The sequence below is a fragment of the Electrophorus electricus genome, chromosome 20, assembly GCF_041902795.1.
Source record: "Electrophorus electricus isolate QZ-2024a chromosome 20, ASM4190279v1, whole genome shotgun sequence".
NCBI classification, from domain to species: domain Eukaryota; kingdom Metazoa; phylum Chordata; class Actinopteri; order Gymnotiformes; family Gymnotidae; genus Electrophorus; species Electrophorus electricus.
In genome coordinates, this window is record NC_137516.1 from 8,392,793 (window position 1) to 8,413,793 (window position 21,001).

The 21,001-nt window shown below is 39.8% G+C and overlaps 2 protein-coding genes across 6 annotated transcripts in view; both read right to left on the minus strand.

The window, feature by feature from the left end:
* Positions 1-1,830: 1,830 nt before the first annotated feature.
* On the minus strand, positions 1,831-9,238 carry LOC113578874 (dystroglycan 1-like). The gene is made up of 3 exons (XM_027012382.3): positions 8,711-9,238; positions 6,685-7,091; positions 1,831-5,663 (listed from the first exon to the last, which is right to left on the minus strand). The coding sequence occupies exons 2-3, from the start codon at positions 6,943-6,945 to the stop codon at positions 3,315-3,317; spliced, it is 2,610 nt and encodes an 869-aa protein (XP_026868183.2). The 5' UTR covers positions 6,946-7,091; positions 8,711-9,238; the 3' UTR covers positions 1,831-3,314.
* Positions 9,239-9,461: 223 nt separating this feature from the next.
* The window catches only part of LOC113578894 (dedicator of cytokinesis protein 3-like), a 49,765-nt gene continuing 38,225 nt past the window's right edge, over positions 9,462-21,001 (minus strand). For all 5 annotated transcript variants that reach the window (XM_035536326.2, XM_035536325.2, XM_035536324.2 and 2 more), the window contains 11 exons: positions 19,815-19,994; positions 18,832-18,915; positions 18,621-18,737; positions 18,348-18,436; positions 17,791-17,902; positions 17,619-17,700; positions 17,324-17,439; positions 16,947-17,034; positions 16,344-16,454; positions 15,935-16,017; positions 9,462-12,726 (listed from right to left, as the gene is read on the minus strand). In XM_035536326.2, coding sequence (XP_035392219.1) covers positions 12,049-12,726; positions 15,935-16,017; positions 16,344-16,454; positions 16,947-17,034; positions 17,324-17,439; positions 17,619-17,700; positions 17,791-17,902; positions 18,348-18,436; positions 18,621-18,737; positions 18,832-18,915; positions 19,815-19,994 — 1,740 coding nt within the window. In that variant the 3' untranslated portion in view covers positions 9,462-12,048. The remainder of the gene's footprint in view (positions 12,727-15,934; positions 16,018-16,343; positions 16,455-16,946; positions 17,035-17,323; positions 17,440-17,618; positions 17,701-17,790; positions 17,903-18,347; positions 18,437-18,620; positions 18,738-18,831; positions 18,916-19,814; positions 19,995-21,001) is intronic.

Genomic DNA, 21,001 nt, shown 5'->3' on the forward strand with positions numbered 1-21,001 from the left:
TCTATATAGATATATATATATATATAAAAACCACTCAGGTCTCACTCCGTCTGTCCCAGAAGCAATCTATGCCTCTTGAGTATTAAAGCTCTATTGTTAGTTATAGCTTCTTCTAGGTGGCTATCAAAGTAAGATGTGTAATTTATATCTTGTCCTTCCTCCACTTATCCTCTCCTTCTTTCACTTTATTTTTGATCCTTATATGCCAATATGGCATAATGATTGTGATGTCATTTCATTCATATTATTTAGCAGGTGCTCTTGTCCATAGTGATTTACAATATTGCTTTATTGTCTCTGTGGCACAGCAAGTTTAATTATACAGCACTTTCCTTAGACACTGTTAATTCAAAGTGCTTTTGGAAGAAATCCTTATTGGAGTACATTATGTCAGAGTCTAAGGATATCACTAAGAACCCTGTGACAGAGAAAACAAGGAAAACACAAGGAAAATACATAGAAAGGATTTTGTGTGTGTTTTCTGTAGTGGGAGTTCTCTCCACCATCTGGGTGCTAGTACAGAAAAATGTCTTGGGGCATACCTTCGCTGTCGTCTCGAGAGGCGGTGATTCAAGACATTCTGTACTGGAGATATAGAGGGTGCAAGGTATGGTGTGGGAGGGGCAGATCTGATGCAGGTGACTGCATAAATCCAGTAGCAAGAACAGAGCAGCAGAGTGATGTGTGTGAACTCAGGAAGACTGAATATGAGCCATGCAGCTGGATTCTGGATCAGCAGCAAGGGCCTAGTGATGTGTACTGGGAAGCCTGCCCAGAGTGAGTTGTAGTAATCCAGTCTTGAGATGATGAGGGACTGGTCAAGCATAAAATAACAATATCAAAAGAAGCAGTGTTATTCATCAGATGAATACCACCTGAAAGCGATATGTTAAATATCTTTATAAATAACTTTGATTCACAGTTTTTCACAGTGAATTCACCATTGTTGAATATATAGTGAAATGTTAAACAGTATAGTTACATCACACTCAAATGTCTACCGCTGGTTTTAACACTGGTCATCAGAATATATTGTACAATGTCCATTACCTGTACCATCAGCTGTGTTGAACAACGTTCATCTGCTACTTTTGCATTGAATCAACTTAAGCACTCTGTATCCACATATTTCTCTTACAGTGTTTTTTTTTCCAATACTAACCATAATTTATTTTTGTAAACCTATTATCCTTGTGCATAAATAATTTAGCTTGTGAACCAGAGCAATAAATAATGGAAAACAAAATATTAACCACCAATGATACCAAGGCAAACATATTTACTTTACTTAGAAGTAGTGCTCATTTACAATCTCCTTTTCCCTTAAACAATTCCCCTAAAATTCAGTAAAATAATTTTCTATAATACCCTGGTACTAAGTACTGCACTAGTAGTAAATAAGAAAGAAGAACCACTTGGAATATTTCATGATGGTGTGCCATGTGCTTGATGTATGAATTAAATATTTTATTCATAATAAATATGAATATAATTTTGGCAGTCATAAATATTTTATTAGTAATAAATATGAGTAGAATTTTGGCATTAAAAATGTTGGCAGTCACCATTAAGCAGCCATGGCTGAGGAATAACCTTTTTTTTTTGTTTACCTTCCCAAATCTTGTTTGAAAAACATAATTCTATGCTTAATTTGGAAATTCAGCAAACTCATATGTGAAACTTTTATGCTGTGTCATTTTATGTTGGCATGCATATTGAAAAAATATACAATGCTCAGCTGTCATTGGTATTCGATTTGTAGGCCAGATTAATTTACTGGAGGACCTAAACCTCCTACAGGGATTTTTTATCAGAGTTCTCACACTATGCTTGTTTTTAGTACAGCTTTATTAATATATTTTTTAATAAACAATTTCAGACGTATCAAAAATGTAGTAAAAACATTAGACTGAATTATTTCAATTGCTCCATGTGTTCATTTTTGTACTATTATCTAGCTAACACAAATCTCCTTCGGCTTGTCAGTCTTTCCAAAACATCCATAGTACAAGGGCTAATACACATTCTGGTTAGATCAGATTCAGTAAAATATTGCATTTCTGGTTTCAGAACATAACCATATCTATTGGAAATGTTTTTTTTTTAAAATAAAATCCTTTCTTTGTTCTACTCTAATTGCTGTAGTTTTACTGGTCCCACAAATGGAGCAGGCACACAATTATATACAAACACGCAATGCCACATTACAACAAAGAGGAGGAAACACAGCAGTCAGGAGCAATGCAATGCTTTCACCAGATGCAGTGTAGTGGAACTGATTTCTTTTTGTCTAAATAATAATACTGATATGATAGCAAGTTATTCCAAAAATTACAGTGGGCAGTCTGTTTACAAAGTGTGGTGGCAACTCACACGCCTCTTACACTGATGCTAGACTCACAGAAGCTTTCAGTGTCAGCAAATGTTTGGCTAAATTATAACCAGCAACATGCTGGCAGGTTGGTTATCTACTAATAAGTGAATGGGTTACATATGTATTTATGTCTTTAGTCTTAAGTGCAGTAAATCTGGTTTAGAGAACCAAACCTGTAGGTCAAACAGGTTTGTGGTCATAGGGTTTCACTTTGCTTAGCAGCTGAATTTGCTGTTTGATTTATACAGTGGGCACTAGACACTTAAGCACATCAAAATGGCTTATACCTCACTGTATAAAGGTTAAAGAAATTCTATATTAGGCTTAAAGATTCATTTACACTAACAGATGTCTCTATCTGCCTTTAAGGCTGCCAGTGATCAAATAGATATAGTCAGCAATTTTCTTTTGTTTCACACAGCATAGAAACATAATACTCCATATAAATGCTGCTTCCAGGCAAGTAAAAAAGATCATTATTAAAAAAAAATCAAAAACACATACAACACAGACACCAGATGTATTTTGGTGGTGCCTTATCTCTGCCCAGTGGTACTTTGTAAGTGACATACACTCTAAAATGACCCTTGGTGGCAGTAGCTGTTTTAGTGCTTTTGAGTCTGTTAGAGTGTATGAGCTTTCATTTAAAAGCCCCAGTTCCCACTCCATAATAAATGGTCCAGACGTTTTGGATGAGTCAGAGATTTAAGAAAGTCTGATTAAGAGAGCTTCAGTCAAAGTATTTAGGAATTTGAATTGGTACTATATAGTGTTTTGTAGATTGGAGCATGGTCACAATAATCCAGCTTGCCTTGAAAGCAAGAGCTTTGTCCACACAGACAGCCAGTCATTTGATATAATCCGTATTCACACTTTTATTTCCACTTGAAATGTCTATTAAGGTCCATGTGTCCTTCATTGTGAGGGGTCTAGTTATGTATTAGGGGGGCACATAGGGCGGAGGGCACCTGTAGGCTGTCATATTCTTAGGTCGAGAACCTCTGCCTTCCGTGGGGATAGTAAAGGGAGGCGGAGGTTGATAAGGGGGAGCATTGGGGTCATCGTCACTGAGAGCGATGTACTCCTCCAGGATCTGGTGGTTGAGCAGAGACCCCTCTCCACAGGCAGAGCTGGGGTATTGAGGAGGAGGCAGCGGGGGCTTCTCCTCACGCAAGATCAGTGGCATGCTGGAGGAGGGGGGTGATTTAGCATCATCTAACTCATCTGCAAAAATAATTGGAACACCCTTTTTAATGAAGGTGGCCTGTTCCTCTGTGGTCAGTTTGCCACGCCGTTTCTTCCTGTAGCAAATCATGGCAATGAACCCAGCAGTGAGCAACAGTGCTGCCACCACAACCGCAGGTATAACTGTGTGCAAGTAAACATCATCACTGCTACGCCAGCCAGAGCCAGATGACGGCGTGGCTGAGGATGGCACTGGAATGGAAATTTCTCCCATAGAGACGGGGATGAATACTTCACCTGGTGGCACAAATGAGAACCTTTGGCATTTATTGGCCCCACGAACACTGATGTTGATGGGTATGAATTCTGGCTCCATGGCATTGTAGAATAAGGAAGTGGGATGTCCCTGACCATCTGAAATCCTACGACACATCGCCTGAATCTGCTCTCGTGGGCAAGGGTTCTTGGGCAAGCTGCTGTTGGTCCACTCCACCAGGATTGAACCTCTGGAGATGTTTCTTAAAGTGACAGAACTACTATTGCGATCTCCCAGGGCAGATGCAAGTTTCTTGCTTAATAGGATTCTTTTGTGGATGTCACTGGTCAGTGTTTTGGGCTCCCCATGAAAACGAGCAGTAAAGACAACTGGTGACAGGTCATCAAATGGCCAGCGGTTAACATGTACCTCAAAAGCATCTGTGGTGCTTGAATCTTCCTTATCTGTGGCAATCATAAAGAACTCATGTTGGCCAACATGGCTCTGGTCAGGGAGGCCATACAGCAGCTGACTGGTACTATTAAACTGAATCCAGGAGCCCTCATCCACTGCTTGATTTTGACTCTGACGCAGTGACAACCGCAACTTTTCTGTGCTTCCATCTTCTTGATCAAAGAATGTGTCAGCTGGAATCTTCACCTCAAAGTATGTTCCAACCCACACATTAACTTCATCAATAGGGTTATGGAGCTGAGGTTTCTGGTTGATCAAAGGGTTGGTGCGCCTGGAAGGTTTAATTGTAGTTTTTGGTTCCCTGGGTATAGGTGTGGTCTTCTGTTTCTTGCTCTTTTTTGTGGTGGAGGTCTTGGGTCGACGAGTGGTTGGAGGGGTGGCAGAGACAGTAGGTTCCACATAACCAGGATGGGTCAGTGTCGGCTGCAGGGAGAGAGTGCTGGTACTCCCCAGAATTCGAGTGGGCAGAGGGTGGCCCAGCACGGGTGTATAAGCCACCTGGTCCCGAATCCGGATGGTAGGTTTTACTGGCAATGGCAAAGGACCACGGGCAGGGTTTATCAAAATATCTGTAGTGGGACCAATGAAAGGAGATGTGGGGCTAGGCACAATGCGTTCTGCAGGTTCTGGATAAATGGTAGGGGGAAGTTGGGATGGCACAGGCGTTGGAGTGTTGTGGATCTGTCTTCTAATTCGCTTAAAAACTTGTGGTTTCTTATTGACAATGTACCAGCCAACCACTGGAAAGCCTAGCAGAGCTGACATAGTTCCATCTTTGGCTGGTAACTGGACTGCACTAATGTCTGGTAGGTTGCTCTGATCAAGTGCACAACCTAGTTTCCATGACAGAAGTGCACCATTTTCCACCACCTTCTTGGCATTGCCTGGCCCGGCCATGAAGGCAGTCATGTCAAAAAGACGGTTGTTAACAACAGGCATGACTCGCATCAGCTCCGGTGGAACATTGGCAAAGAGACTCATTTTTTGTAGCAGTGCTAATCGCTCTCTGGAGTTCATTTTTGTGAGGTCAGCATCCAGGATTATAGTTAGGACAGTAACTGACTGGCCACTAGAACAAACACATGTTGCATTAAACTCTGTCTGCAGTGGCAGCAGAGAAGGATCTGTGTCTTCTGGATTTACTGTGATTGTAAAGAGCTCTGTTTGGTGTGTGTGAATGTATGTGCTACTCATTTTGCTTCCACTGAGAAGCAGGTGACCGTGTATACTGCCGTCACGACTTTGCAATCCTGCTGGAGACAAGCTGAATCGGTACAGACCTTTATCGCCCTCTAGTGGCAGACCCTGCAGAAAACAGAACTCATCATCCCAATAAAGCCAAGCAGGAATTGTTGCTCTGCCATCCTCAAATATCTGTAAAGAGCAGAATAAAAGGGAAAAAGAAGGATATTGAGCATCCTCTCCTGCCCCTTTCATTGATTTAACAGATAGAAGTTCTTTGGCCTGGTAGTCAGTTTTCTCAGTTTTAGTGTATGTTTACCTATTTTATTTAGTTGACTTTCTCATCATAATTACGTATCAGTACACTACATATCACAGAGGGCTGAAGTTATACACATCCACTGTATGTGTATAAAGTTAAGTCACTTTTTGTAAGTCACTGGTGAGGTAGCTCTGTTGTGTGGAGAAGCACTTCAGTGCCAATGTATAGATGTATATGCGCAATAGCATAGTAAGAGTGCCATGCTGCCAGGTTTCTCCTAGGATATCACTATATATTGTCGTCAACCACAGAGGGCACTTGGCAAAGTTGGTCTTTTAATCTGAATAAATACTTTTTTTTTTTTGGTCAGATATAGGCAAATCATTAACCATCTCACATCCAGGGATCACTACTCTTTTAATATATTGTAAGGCATATTACAAATGCTATATGTAGCAATATAATCACAGTATGATATTTAGGCAAAAAATCCCACAGCTCTACACTGAATCCAGCTAATCAAGGTCTTATGAAGCAAATGAATACCACAATCAGTTTGGGTATGATCAAAGGACTAGGTAATCTCATTTTGTGCCTAAATTAGAGGTGGAAAATATATTTAAAAATATATATTTAAAGACCTTATCACAGCACACAGCGTGCATTACTAGATAACTTTTTCTGAGATTTACTAAGTTAACTATAGAGTAAGAATGATTTTTAAAAATCAGGAACAGGTAGAAAAAAATCAAGCACTAACATAGCTAAAGCATACAACACTGATGAGCAAACCATTGTCCAAGGCTATGTGACCCCCACATCAGTTAATAAACTGAAAATGCAAAAGATAAAGTATTCTCATGGACCTCTAGACATGAATGGCTACTGGTCCCACAAAATCAGTCTCCAGTTAAGGTTCACCGTAGTGACATAATGCTTTTAGAAACTTACTAAGTCATGGCAGTCAGATGACTCCACTGGGATCTTCATCCGGAACATCTGGCCCACCACTGCTATAGACTCAGAACATCCAGAAGACTGGGCTGTTGCCGCTCTGGATGTGGATGTCTGTATGTCTGAGAGCAGGGCGGAGTGCATAGAGGCTTCTAGTTCTACGATTATGGGCTCCGATGCCAATGTCACAGCACATAGCAGTAAGAGCCCCCACATACTCGCATGCACATTTTGCATTCTGCAACCTTGCTGACTCATCCTGTTGTCAGGGCCAGGCTAAAGGAAGACTCAGTTCCTCTTCCTTGCCTCCAACTCAGCTGTCTCTCCTCTCTTCTGTCTCTCCTGTGTCATCCATACAGTCCCCACAGTCTGAGGAGTAGCCGATGTTGCACAGCCATAGAGTCCTAGCGAGGGGGAGAAAAAACTTATTTAGCAGATAGTGGTTACCACAGAAGACAGTTCTTCCAAACTGATCATGGAGAGCCACAACACAATACAATGTTTAGTGTTTTCACTTCTCCAACACAACAGATTACTCTCATTATTCAATCATTAACATTTTTTGTAAGATAAACCAGGTATGGTATGGCAAGAAAAAATATACAGCTGTATTTTCTGAGGTTTTCTGGAATTGAAGTTGCAGGTCCCTTTATATAGTATTATAGTTTAAGTTTGATGTATAATTTTCAACATCCTAGCTAAAGCATCATCCTGCAACTCTGCATAAGATCAGGAAAACATATCTTTGACATATGCACATAACAGATGAGCACTTGCACTTTCCTTTGGGCAATTTAAAAGTTAATAATGTAAGGCAACCTGCCGCTTTACAAATCCTCATTCTAAATATTTAATGTATATGGATCATTGAATATGTGGACAATGTAGGATAATATGATATTTTCAAAAGGCTATTCTTTTTTGTTGTAACTGTTATAATATTATATATTTATAGTATTGTTATTAGTATTATATTTTAATTGCTACAATATTACAATAACCAGTGAGTACAACATGTGTTTTAATGTCACCAGCTTATACAGTTTATACTTCAGTACCTAAGAGTATTTTCCAACCATCAAAATTGTCAAATTGTGTTTTCTCAGCAGTTGCAATTTGTTCTGTACATTTTGAATAATACAACATTGGTTAAGGCAATGCATAGCCATGAGACAACTAACAGCTAATTCTCCAATTCTAGCTACAGAACATTTTATTATCCTTTGATCTATGCAAAAATAATAATAATGACATTGTATTTAATTAATATTAATATATAAATACTAGTTTGTATGTCAAAGATGAAATTTATATTGTTAAAATGTGTTTAAACTACGTATTCAACAATAGATTTGTCATGGCTATGGATAAAACATTCAGCTTTATTTAGTCTTAACTAAACACACACACACACCTCATATATATATATATATATATATATATATATATATATATATATATATATAAAATAAAACTTCTGTGCTAGTTCACCAGTTCACCACTCCAATACAGTATCATCGTTCGAACAAGTGACTTCCCAATCGTCGTTCTTGTACAGCTATTTTGCAAGCAGCAGAACGCACAGAAACACAAGTTTACTGAATATAAACACGGACCGGTTAAAACCATGAATGTCGATGGAAATTCTCATATCCACACGGACATGTCGTTTTTTAATTAAATTAAATTTTTTAGTCCTCGAGTACAATCATGGGCCGCTGCCGCAAAAGGCCCACTAGCATTGCTTCAAACTGCATGCAACCTATTAAGTTTACGAATAAACATTATGAAATAGTACACCAAATAGTTACCTCATTGCATATTCGTTGAAGGACAAAATTACGGATGTCTATGCGTCACTAGTTGGCTTGTTAAGAAACAATCAAACCACCACGAAAAAAAAATTAACATCGAAATGCACCTGCCCCAATGGGAGAAAATCTACGAATTCAGTTAACGGAATTAAATCTCTACTCAACAACTCAACACGAACACGCAGAAATCAAAACGTATTTACACTTACATCATATTATTCCACTTTCTTTTTGCCTTCCTTAATGGTCCATTTTCATCCTAAGGACGAAGACTAGAGAATGTCTATTGATGTCAACCTCTCGTGTGAAGGATGCGGCAGTCTTGAGCAATCGATCTATGAGTGGATTACAGGATAGTTTGTATTAGGGCCGTTTTGAGAAAATGGTGCCTAGGCGTTTGGAATGATGGCAGTGAAATTGATAGACATAGCAAAAAATAACAGCTCTCAGACCGTTTACAACTAGGCGAGTTAACGGTAATGTTTTAGATCCTTAAAATAAAGCGACAAAACACATCATAGAAATAAACAAGCTTGGATACTTCGCTTCTTCTGAAAAAAAATACTGTCCCATTTCTGTCATTTTAATTTTATTTATTATTTCTTTCTCGTTGCTGTCTGACGACGGAAGATCTAATTGGTGTGTAAACTAATGTGTGCTTCTGTGTCTTCCTGAAATATAGCATATTTTACTGAATCCACGTACATATTTAAATAAACTGAAATGTGTCTAAAAAAACAGGTTGTCCAAAAAGATTTATGACAGACTGCTTCCGAAAGCTTAATTGACACTGAGTTGTAGGGAAGCTTGTCAAATATTTGTGATTATAGCTCACATCAAGATGATTTGTAGGGGTTTAAGAGAAGCCTTGATCAATTTAAAGAGAACTGGTTTCTTATAATGTAACATAGACCCCCGACAGCTGCTGATAGTCTTTCCTAAGAGATCAACATCATGGGAGAAAAGTGATATACTTTATTGCAGAATTAAGCCTACTACATACAAACACTTAACTGAAGTCAGATAGGGTTTTATAGTGCTGTTAGTGCCATTCAACATTTCCATCTTCTTTGACCTTTGTATCCATTAAGGAGGCTTTTATTCAGTACTGGAGTATGTCTGATCAATCATAAGGTATTTCTTCAAGAATGCTGTACTGGAGTGCATAGATAAAACAGAAATGTGTATTCTGTTCAAACACACTTTATAAAGGTTTCTGTACCAGGCTTATTGACCTTGCAGGTCAGAAGTGAGATGAGATCTGTAACTGGAGGTTATCTGAACTGGAGTCTAAACGACAGGAAAAACAAACAACAACAACAACAAAAACTGATTTTATACATTCATTTGAAATGTGCAAATAACAACTGAAATTGCATAATTGGCTTAGGCAAATAAATAATGACAACATTTTCATGGAGTTTATAGGTTTGGGGTACACGTTAAAATGTCACAGGTTTAATTTTCCTGCTTGAAATTTTGACCACTAGGGGGCAACCTGTATTCCATTGTAATGTGCCTGACTAAAATCTGTGGCAGTGACGCATTCTCTAGCGCGTGGGTTTTCAGCTCCACTTCTGAGGCCCCATTGCCCCGCACACTTTACATTTTTCCCTGTTCAAGCATACTTGATGCAGCTCATCAAGGCTTAACCTTTGGGCTGGATCAGGTGTGCTAGAATGGAGGAAAAAACAAGCGCGCAAGACAGTCGGTCCCCAGGACGAGAGCGGTAAGCTCGTGTTCTAACACATCAACTTTGTGTCAGATCTGCTTAGAATAAAAAACTTTGGACCCAGCAGCCTACAAACAGAAGTTAAACTAGAGTAATAAAGTAAGCTATATTTCAACATAGTGAACATGAGTTAATTTGTAAATGAAGAGCCGCTACTCAGGGACCTGTGTGTGTTCTGCCTGTTAACTGACCAACCGAGCTCACCGTAATTAGATCAGACCAGTAAACAAAATGTCTAGGCGGATATGAGAATTTCCAAACTGAATAGCACTATTCTGAAAGGTACGCTGACCTAACAATCCCATCATCTTTAACAGCTAATAGTAAGAAAACAAATCAGAATTGAACTAAAATTCATAACACCATTTATTCATGCTTTCACAATATGTACAAGAGGGCACATTGAAAAGAGTATAAATGATTTATTTTTCTTCAGACTTAATATCTTAAGTCTAGGACAAAGGAGACAATCACAATCTATTGTAGTTTGCCCGATATAAACATGAAGTTTCATTAATCTTCATATATCACTTTTGAATTATGTACATGAAACAATGACACAACAGCTTTGAAGGTGTGTGATTATTTAAAAGCATGTATCACCAGTTGTCTTATGTATGTACAGTGACTGAATGTACATTGTAATAATATGCACTGTAGATTTTTGGTGTGGTTCCTGTGTAGGCATGGTGCACATTAGCATCTAACACTCAAACACACCTGAGGTTCTGTATCTGCATGTCTTGTCCTACAAAGATTGCAATGGATGGGGAGCGTTCCCAGTAACTTTGGAAAATAACCCTGAATTTGGTTGAAATTCTTTATTATGAAAAAGGTAGTATTTCTCATCCTTGTTGAACAGGCCACATGAGTACAAGCTATAACACTCCAAGAAAAACCTATCAAAAACAAACCCAAGCCAAACTAGATTACAGTTCTGTTTGCCATGTTAAAACTTGTTATTGGAGGTAATGAGCACTTGTTGGATCACTTACAACCAAAATAATGCATTTAAATGCTTCCTGAATGAGAGGTGATTTAAATGAGAATCATGTGCATGTGTAGCCAATACAATAGCATACAGTATTTACAACCACACTGACCAGCCTGACTATCTGCAAGGAATTTGGGAAGAAAGTAGTTATGATACATACATGAGACATGGGAGTATCAGCACTGCAAACAGTTCCTTCTGCTACCTGATTTGTCTGATGAATGACCTGTATGAAAGTCTGAACGGTAAGAGAATTTGTTGTGGTAATTTGCAGTTTTCAGATGCTTTATGAACATTTGCAAGACTATGAAGTATGGAAAGTGCTGTAGAGAGAAACTGTTCTGTGAAGAGGTGAAACGTTTGGAATCTATGCGGGTTGAGAGATCAATTTTCAAGTCAAACTGGAGTGTTACCATTTTGTGAAGCATTGCACTTGAAGAGGAAAGCCCTCTTTTTTGCCACTTTAGAAGACCGAGGACCACATAAAGCAAGGAGACTACAGAGATTGTCTATTGTATATTCTTCACCATACTCACAAAATATAGCTTTTCTTTTGAAAGGGTACGAGAAAACCATGCTCACAGACATTTTGGACACCAGAGTATGATTTGTAAGCATGTGCCGCAAGCCGAATCATGGTTTTGTTTTCTCTAGGTTCTGTGTTGCAAGTCTTGGTCTAGAGGAAAGCTGCATGTATTCTCATATAGTCTCCTGTACAGAGACTCTTAACACAAGGACCAATCCTCCCTGCTAACCTCAGTCTGTCCTCTTTACCCCCATCACCTTCCGGCCTTTCTCCTCTCTGTCCCCGCACCTTCTCCTCACCCCGCATTCTCCTCTTGCTCTTCTCTGATGCCCTGTTCCCAGGTTGCTCGGTGAGGGGGGAATATTCTCCGTGGGAGAGGCACCGGGTGCACCCCCACGTTCTCCTCCTCCCGCAGCCCAACCCTTGGGGGCACAGTTGGGGGGCCAGACCGGCGCAGGGAGGCATGGTGGTGGATGTGGTGGTGGTGGTCCTGCATTGGGTTGAACCCAGCTGGGCGGAGGTGGCACGGACGCTGGGGTTCTGCTGGATCTGCATCTGGGCTGTAGAGGCCGGGCTCAGTGGTACCACCAAAGTGGTCATGACCGTACTGAGCGTGCTCAGGAATGGAAGGGTAGTGCACGTGCTCAGGCATGTGCTCAGGCACTCCGCTGAAGTGCACGTGCAGGTACTGGGAGCTCAGCTGCTCGTCAGGGTTCCAGTAATGCACGGGGGCAGCGTCCATGGGGTTGTCGTGACGGCTGGACGAGTTGCCGTGGCTCACGACGCCGCTGTCGTGGCGACTGGAGGGGTCCCCTTGAGTGTTAACATGGCGACTGGGTGTGTCAGCGTGACTGTGCACACTCTCGCTGAGGGAGGAGACGCCACTACTTGCGCTGCCAGAAAGTGTGGAGTTACTGCCACCCAAAACTGACACAGGACTGGTGGGAGAGCCAGGGATGGGGTGCAGAGGAGACTGAGAAGGGAGGAGAGGAAGAAAATAATGCAGGGTGTATTTTCAGTCATTTCAATGAAGACTCAGATGTACGAAAAAGCCAAGTTACCAACAAAGCATACTATGTTTTAGGTACTCAAAAGATCCATATTCATTTTATATACCTGGAATTCATATGCTTGGCACTAATTGTGTACAACCATGTATTTCATTTTGTTTTTCATTAATATGCATTTCTCTCTCCAGTCACACTGAGCAAAATTCTAGCTTTTGCAGTAAAAGACACTGAGCAAGAGCCATTGTAAACACTTGTAAATATGTATAATTACAGAAATACTAAAGATACTATATCTTTTATTTTGTATAGCATTTTAAAAATGGCAAGGCAAATATGAAAAACAAGCACATCCTCCTAAGAATTGGGGCGGTCTTACAAATATTAGTTTTCAGATGCGAAGCACCTCATGGACCATACTTGTAACGCACACTCATCCATACGCACATTTAACAATCTGCCACAAGGGGGTGCTGTTAGCACTTAAATAGCTATGGTGCTCCACGTGAGTAATGTGTGTCCTTGATAAAGTCATTTTTAACACCAAAACGTAGCAAACAATATTTATGAACGTAATTATTATTTTTAGAACTTTTTCTGTAAAGTGCAGCTCAGTTGAAGAATCAAAGTGCTTTGTAGTCCTCAAATGAAACAGTTTATGCTCCATTGCGTGGGTCCTAAACATGGAGCCAGCCAAGTTTAAAACAGATTTACCACAAGTTACTATACTGGGAAGAGAGCCTCGACCCCATATGGCCTTGGGTGAATCCCTGCTGCCATGCTGAAGGCATTCCAATTCTCCAAAGGGGTGGGAGAAGTTGCTACCGGCAGACCCTCAAACCCTCTGTTTGACTTGAGGGAAAAGGGTTACAGAACAGTAGACTTTGGATAGTGTCATATCTTGAACTGCAATTCGAAATTGTCACAACCGAAGTGGAGTTAAATAGACAAATATTAATAAAAGTAACATTATGGACTATTATTAATTCATATTTCACAGAATACTTAAGATTATGTATTAGATTAAATAGCCATGTCTAATCATTGTATAAGGATGTCATTTTTTAATGGCTTGATATAAACTAGTGTTTTCAAAGTAAAGGTTGACTAAACCACTCTGACCCGCCAAAGGCTTCAGTTAATTACTTGTATAGTTGCTCAATAGACAGCAGAGCAGTAGAAATAATAACTGGAATCGAAGGTAAATACAGAATCTCTGAAACATCCAGGCCAGGCCAGTTTCATAATGAAAAATGACTTATTGCTCCTTTAAGTTAAGATCTGACAAGTGACAAGTGCAGTAAGATTTATCCTGCAAGCTTCAGAGTGTAGGTGTGATCACTGTACTTTTCCCAACCAATGAGAATGTTGAGGAGCTTCAGTAACAATTCAATTGGTCAAAACTTCTTAACCTCTTCTGATTGGCTGATGATGTTTTACAGTGTTTTATGTACTGAGAGTCTAAGAGGAAGAGCTTTTTAGTGCACATGCAGACTCTCCAAACAAAACAACAGCATTGCTTCATCTAAATCTCCGTTCTTTTTCAGACTTGTGGACTTAATGTCCACATCCCTGAGAATGTCCATAAGACCAAAGGGCTGTTTAATTCTGTCATACATCTGCGCAGTGGATAATGCACACTTTTGTGCATAAGCCTAACTATAACGTCTAGAGAGTCCACTTGGAATACAGGCTTTAGCAGACATCGACTGTGTGCGAAATAGCCTACTACATACTACGCTTGTATTGATTGGGCCCCAAATTAGCATGCCATATGCAGTATGTGCCAAAAGACACCCATAGGATGTACTATTCCAGCCAAATATTCTAGTACACAACCAGATCTAAGTTTGTGGTGTACTACATCCCATCATGCAACAGTGGTGGAAAGTCTTTCACAAGTGGGTGGAACCATCATACGTCCATGTGACCTCATGGTATGGTTTGTATTTGTTGCGTACTGAATACTATACTGCATACTACTACTGGGACCTGTATGCAGTATATACTGAATGCAGTATGCAGTATATAGTATGTAGTAGGCTGTTTTGAACATAGCCCTTCTTCGTGGATTTACCTGAACATAGCAATAACGTACATGTAACATGCATTATTGTTTTATTAAGTCATTGTTTGATAGTAAAAATTGGAAATGAAAACATTCAGTTTAATGTCTGATGAAGCATAAGCTTTAGCAAACAGCCTATTTTCTCAATCAGCAAGTAACTTCACTTTGAAAAATAGAGGTCAGTGGAATCACAAAACAAGATTCTGTCCTGGAATACAGTTTTTCCTCAGTTTTCCAGGTTTACTCAGGCACCTAATACACATATTGATACCACTGATAAAATAATTATTTTTATATTATGTTCTACATACTTAATAGTTTATTTGAATTAGTAACAAAAGGGAAAAATCAATTAATCCAACTTTAACCGTTCAGTAACACAGCCCATGGGTGTTTTGTTTGGGTCAGCCATAAGCTAAGTTCTTAGATCATTAGTTGTGTATGTACAACATTTTCCAGCAAAAATAAATGTAACTCCAACATGCTAGTACATTACTTGGCTAGCTAACATTACGCTACCTGTCACAACAGCTTCTCAACCAAGGGTAACACTCTCCCTTACTCATTACTACAGCAACTAAGCAATATCTAAAAGCAAGAGCTGTGTTTAACAGCAGTGCATGTATTTTCCAAATTTCAGGATCAGGAAGGCTGCGGAGCCTCATGAGTGTAAAGTGCAGCCACTATTATTGCCAACTCTCTATAGCATAGCAATAGAATAAGACCTGAAAGGGACAGCGTTTTTAAAAATGAAATTCTCATTTTTAATTTTTCTCATGGCTCAAATAAACACCACTGACTTGTTCCACTCTCCTCACTTCTTCACATATAAGCTGTACTGAACCCAGATGGTGGAACGCATACTTTGGCGTATGGAAGTAGCTCTATGACCTTGTTGAGCCCAGCTGTGGCATGACAATGCCACCAATCTTTGAGAGTTCTTCTGGAGAATGTTAAGCCACCAGCATCATTTCCAGCTGTGTTCTGTGCTAACTTCGTTGTGCAGCTGCCTGGTTATGTATGTATGAAAGTATGTGTGTATAAGCCGTTATATACGCCTCTCTAAGCAAAAGACAAGCCCTGATGTATGTTGGCATGAGCTTTACCTTTCTGAGTGAGCGCACCGGCAATGCTGGCAGATGATCACTCATCTGATGCTGGAATGCATCAAAGTGCATCAGAAAGTGACCTGCTGTTGGTGTATTCTTTTTTTGCTTCACAGTTTTACATTTTGTCTAAGAATCTGTGCCTATGATGACATTTTGGACAAACTAAATGCCGACAAGTCGTCTGACACCATTATGCAAGAGGTGTTGAAACTGGGCCTGAGAACTGTTTCTGCTTGTAAACACAGCTGCAAAATGTCTTGCATGTGTTAGATGTGCAATATGCCTGACTTCAGTCCCTGGCAGAACTTTGGTGCACAATCTACAAACATTTCTAGCAGATGCCAAGGAGAATATTTTTGCGCTTTTTGCATGTTTTTTTGTGTGTGCATGTGTGTCCTAAAATCACCCTGTGGAAAGGTGCGGGAGGAGCCATGTGGTGTTGGCAGAGCACTGGGGTTTTGGGCGTATGATCCTGCTTCTCCATCCAAACTCCAGCTGCTGGGGGCTGTGGGGAATCCTGTGGGTGGAGGGAGGGTAGGACTCAAACATAACTCTTACACCACGGAACCGAAAGAATACAAACACCAAGGTCATGGGTTCAATTTCCAAGGAACACACATACTGTCGTGATAAAAGTGTAAGTCACTCTGGATAAGAGAACCTGCCAAATGTTAAAAAAATGTAAAAAGTGTATGTGCGTCTTAATTTGTCAAAAGATTGTGTACCTTGGAACCATGGTTGAATATGAATTCAATAGGATAAGACAATAGTGAGAAAGCATTTTAGCAACAAACACACATTTACCTGACACTTTTATCTTAAGCGACTTACTATGACTGAGCACACCTTGAGCAACTGAGGGTTAAGGGCCTTGTTCAGGGGCGGAGCTTGAACTGGCAACCTTTCAATTAGAAGTCAAGTACCTTAACCACTGAGCTACCACTGCCCTACACACACATACACACAAACAAAAGACCCCCAGGCTGAGCATAGCCAGGGGAGATTGTACCTCGTTCTGGGAGGCCTGAGTGAGAATCCGTACATGGCTTGCATGGGCTATGTTGCTGCAGAAGAGAGCGCTGAATGTTGCTGTTCATCTACATATACAAGACACACGTCACCTAATGGTCAAAACCCATGATGAAAAATGTACAATTCATAACTCATTAACTCATAATTCATAACTTTAAAGAACAACAACTTCAATGCTCAGACAAGAAACCCATTTACTGAGTAATTTTCTGAATTAAAATGCCTAATTATTTGCTAAAGACTTTTACATTAGTTTAATGGTCTCACTTACAGTCTAGGTGATTATGCTATGTTATTGCTGGTATGTTAAAAGTGTGACATGTCTCTGATAAAACAGCAATGTTTCTTTTGTACCTGTCCATTCTCAGTGTTGCCAAAGTAAACAGCACTGTTGGGTCTTTCTCTGTGGGGAGGGAGCAACATTAGCAGCTCCCGATTATTCTTGTTCTTATCAGATAGAGACGGAGAACCTGAGTGAGGGGGGGAGACAGAAAAATGCGAAAGAATTGAAGAGAAACAGGGGAAATGAAGAAGACAGAAAGAGATGCAAACTAAGAGCTGATGTTGACAGAGTCAGTGCACTATGTTGAGAAAATTTGTATATATATATATATATATATATATATATATATATATATATTATATTTACCTCTTGCACTAGAAGGTGCGGAGTTTAGCATCTGGGAAGAAGAGGAGCGTATGGAACTGAGGCTGGAGGATGAGGGACTAGGCTGGAGACGACATACAAGCATCGTTAAGATGGGTGGTTCATTGTGTTGATGCACAAAATGGATTTTCTTGTCTGAGATTAAAATGTTGACCTGCATGAGCGGGGTATCATCTGGTTGGTCCATTAATCCGTCTGTTAAGATCATTAAAGGCCCGCCCTCACTGGGAGGGTGGGCACTGGGGAGGCGGAGAGAGCCCAGGGGACTATGAAAGGTAATCAGGAGAACAGAGGAAAGGGAAGACTAATCAGGCTTATAATTTTATATAAAGACAACTGTTCCATAAACGGCAAGAATTGTTCTGGTGTGTTTTTGGTGTACACACAATCAAAATTAAATGCTGCCAATCCAATCCCCCTGGTGTTAAACTTGTTTGTGGACACTAGCTATCGAACATTTTAAACATTAAATATTAACACCTGTGACCAGTATGTGTGTCTGTAATGCACCTGAACAATACCTGAACAAGTCCATTTAAACAAAATCTGTAATAAGTCTGAAAAAAGCATTTGAACCTAATTTACCTAAATAAGAAGTTTAGATTACATGAGTCGGTTGAAACACCGATCCACTTCCATTGGCAGCAATGGTACTGAGGATCTTTAGCTGAAAGGTGTGTCGTTTCAGCCTGTTCAATATGTGTGTCTCACCTGTGCCTGTGAATTATTCGGCTGCTTTCTGGACTTGGTGGGAGGATCCTCATACCTGAAGGACAGAACCTCTCGAGTGCAGCAGTATCCTGAAGGAGAATGTATATACACACACACACACACACACACACACACACACACACACACACACACACACACACACACACACACATGCATGAATGCGCGCACACACACACGCACAATGACTTTAGGTTCATATACTGACAATACAGAGTGCATAGATTAAAACTGAGAAGCAGAATATATACTCACATGGGATAAACCACTCCTCATCACGTGGAACTGATCTATCAGCTTTTTATGCAGGGGACGCATTTCCGGATGTACCAACTTCTCATGAACAGCCAAGCCAACTCCCAGAATGTGAACCTTTAACCATTGTGTTCAGAATATGCATTTTAAATACAAACATTTAAAAATGAAAAAATGAAGGCATGTGCATGTATGTGCTAGGTGTTCTTACCTGTTCCTGCATGAGCTCTTTGAGCTGGCCGATTCTCTCCATGTCTTCCGGATGGCTACTCATGTAGTCTTTATCAAAAAATGCCTGAAAAAAGGAGGAGATATAAAGTATTCTAGGCATTCTATTCCAAATTAAGTCCAAGTAACATTGTCCATGTAGTCACTGATATGTAGAAAGATAAACTGAATGGCAGGTTATATTAAATATTTACCTGACTATTTGGCTATAGAGAACCTTTAATTGATAGTTTTAAAATGAAATCAGATCTATTTTACAATGCCATGAACAGTTCTTATAACGAGTCTGAAAAATCAACATGAGGAAATGAGAGATCTCCATCTTTGTCTATGGTTCCTGTTTTTGTTCCTCAGAATCTCACACTGTCTGTTGTCAGGGCCATAACTATTTAGGAGGACTACCACGTTTGGTCCTCCAGAGGGGAGAAGTTGGAGCTGGTCCTGTGTACTTTCTAAAGGTTGCTTATTATTATTTAAACTGGAATTACTGTTGTTGTTTTATGAAATTCAATGTTGAAATGTTCTGATAATGTTCTAGTAATGTTATGGCAGATTGTACATATTAGAAGACTTTAGAGTAATGTTGTGTAAAAGCTTGCATACCACCCAATCAGCAGCAACATGACTCTCAACTGTTGGTTTTCGACTGACCTCGGAGCAGCAGGTAGCTCTGGATGCAGCTGTGCTTCTAACTGTCATGCATTTGTTATACTTAGTGCTAGATCTAGCCTAATGGCATAACAGACACTGTCGACAGGTAAACAAGGGAACAGTACTGAATAGCACAGAGGCAATTATAAAGGCAGACACATGGCCCTTTGCAGTTGTATGCTTTTATTACTGGATGTGAAGTTTACTGCATTTTGACACTATGGCCCTCACTACAGTTCTGATCCTGCTTATATCCATTTCAAATATGTCAAATATATTCTTTAATAATTTCCCTGTTGTGTGCAGGGGAAGCACCTCCTGGTAGCGTGCTATGCCTCCGTTCACCGCTGCATCAATCACGCCGTTCAAGCACATGCTAAGCAGGTTGATGTTGCCGTGGTGATGCCGGTGCTGATACTGGCTGATTAGGGTTCGCAGCTCCTGGTTTTTGTTCTCGACCACGTACATGGCATTCTCCAGAGGGCTAACCTCCACCTGTTACCCGTGGACGTGTATGCAAATAAACACAAACACACACATACATACAGAAGCAGAGGTAGGTAGTAATGCGTATTTGTAAATGTAATCTTAGAGATACTATACTCTTTCTTGAGTAAATTCGTAACAAATTTTGCTTCATCATTTTACTGCATTATTTTACTGGCTGCTATAGAGACAAACAAAGGCAAAATTCTTGCATACCTACCAACCTCTGTTAAATCATAAAGTGTACTCCTATATTATCAGTCTAACACCATTAGTACTTGCAGTCTAACACCATATTTTGTGGACTAATGTATATAATATATAATCATCAAGCTCTTGCATATGACATTATGTTTTATTCTCATTCATATTTATAGAAATTTTTTAACTCATCAAAACCAAATGCAGACTATTAGAACACTGTTCCTTCAAACTACATTGCTCTAATTTCAGAGCACCCATAAAGAGGTCAGATTTTACATAATCATTTCATCTAATAAATGCCAATCGCATACATACTGCGAACTAACAGTTAATGGTACAAAAATAGGTAGTATAAAGTGAACTTACATTGTGACTGAAATCACTGCATAACAGGACAACCACACTATGGCCCGGATTTGCTAAAAATTTATGTACACAAAAATATATGCAAACTACAACCACCTCAAAAACTGCCCACGTTGATGTGCTAACAAGATCTACAGAGGATTTTCTCTTTCAAATGAGCAAAATACTATGCATCATTTGTTTTGTGCCTTTGTCTTAATGAATATGCAATTAGGAGCATTTCTACCTGAGGGTGCAAAATACAAGGCAGTGACAATACAAATGTAAGTTAGTATCTGGAGAGCGTTATCATCAAGCTTGCAAGTATTTTTGAGAAAGACAATTTCTTGCGTAGCTGAAATAATACCACTGAAATGCAGATACTATTGTGTGTTGTGTGGCTGCTGTTCTGAGAGGAAGGACTACTCATCAAGATCAGGTTATTCCAAATTATGTCAAGATACCAA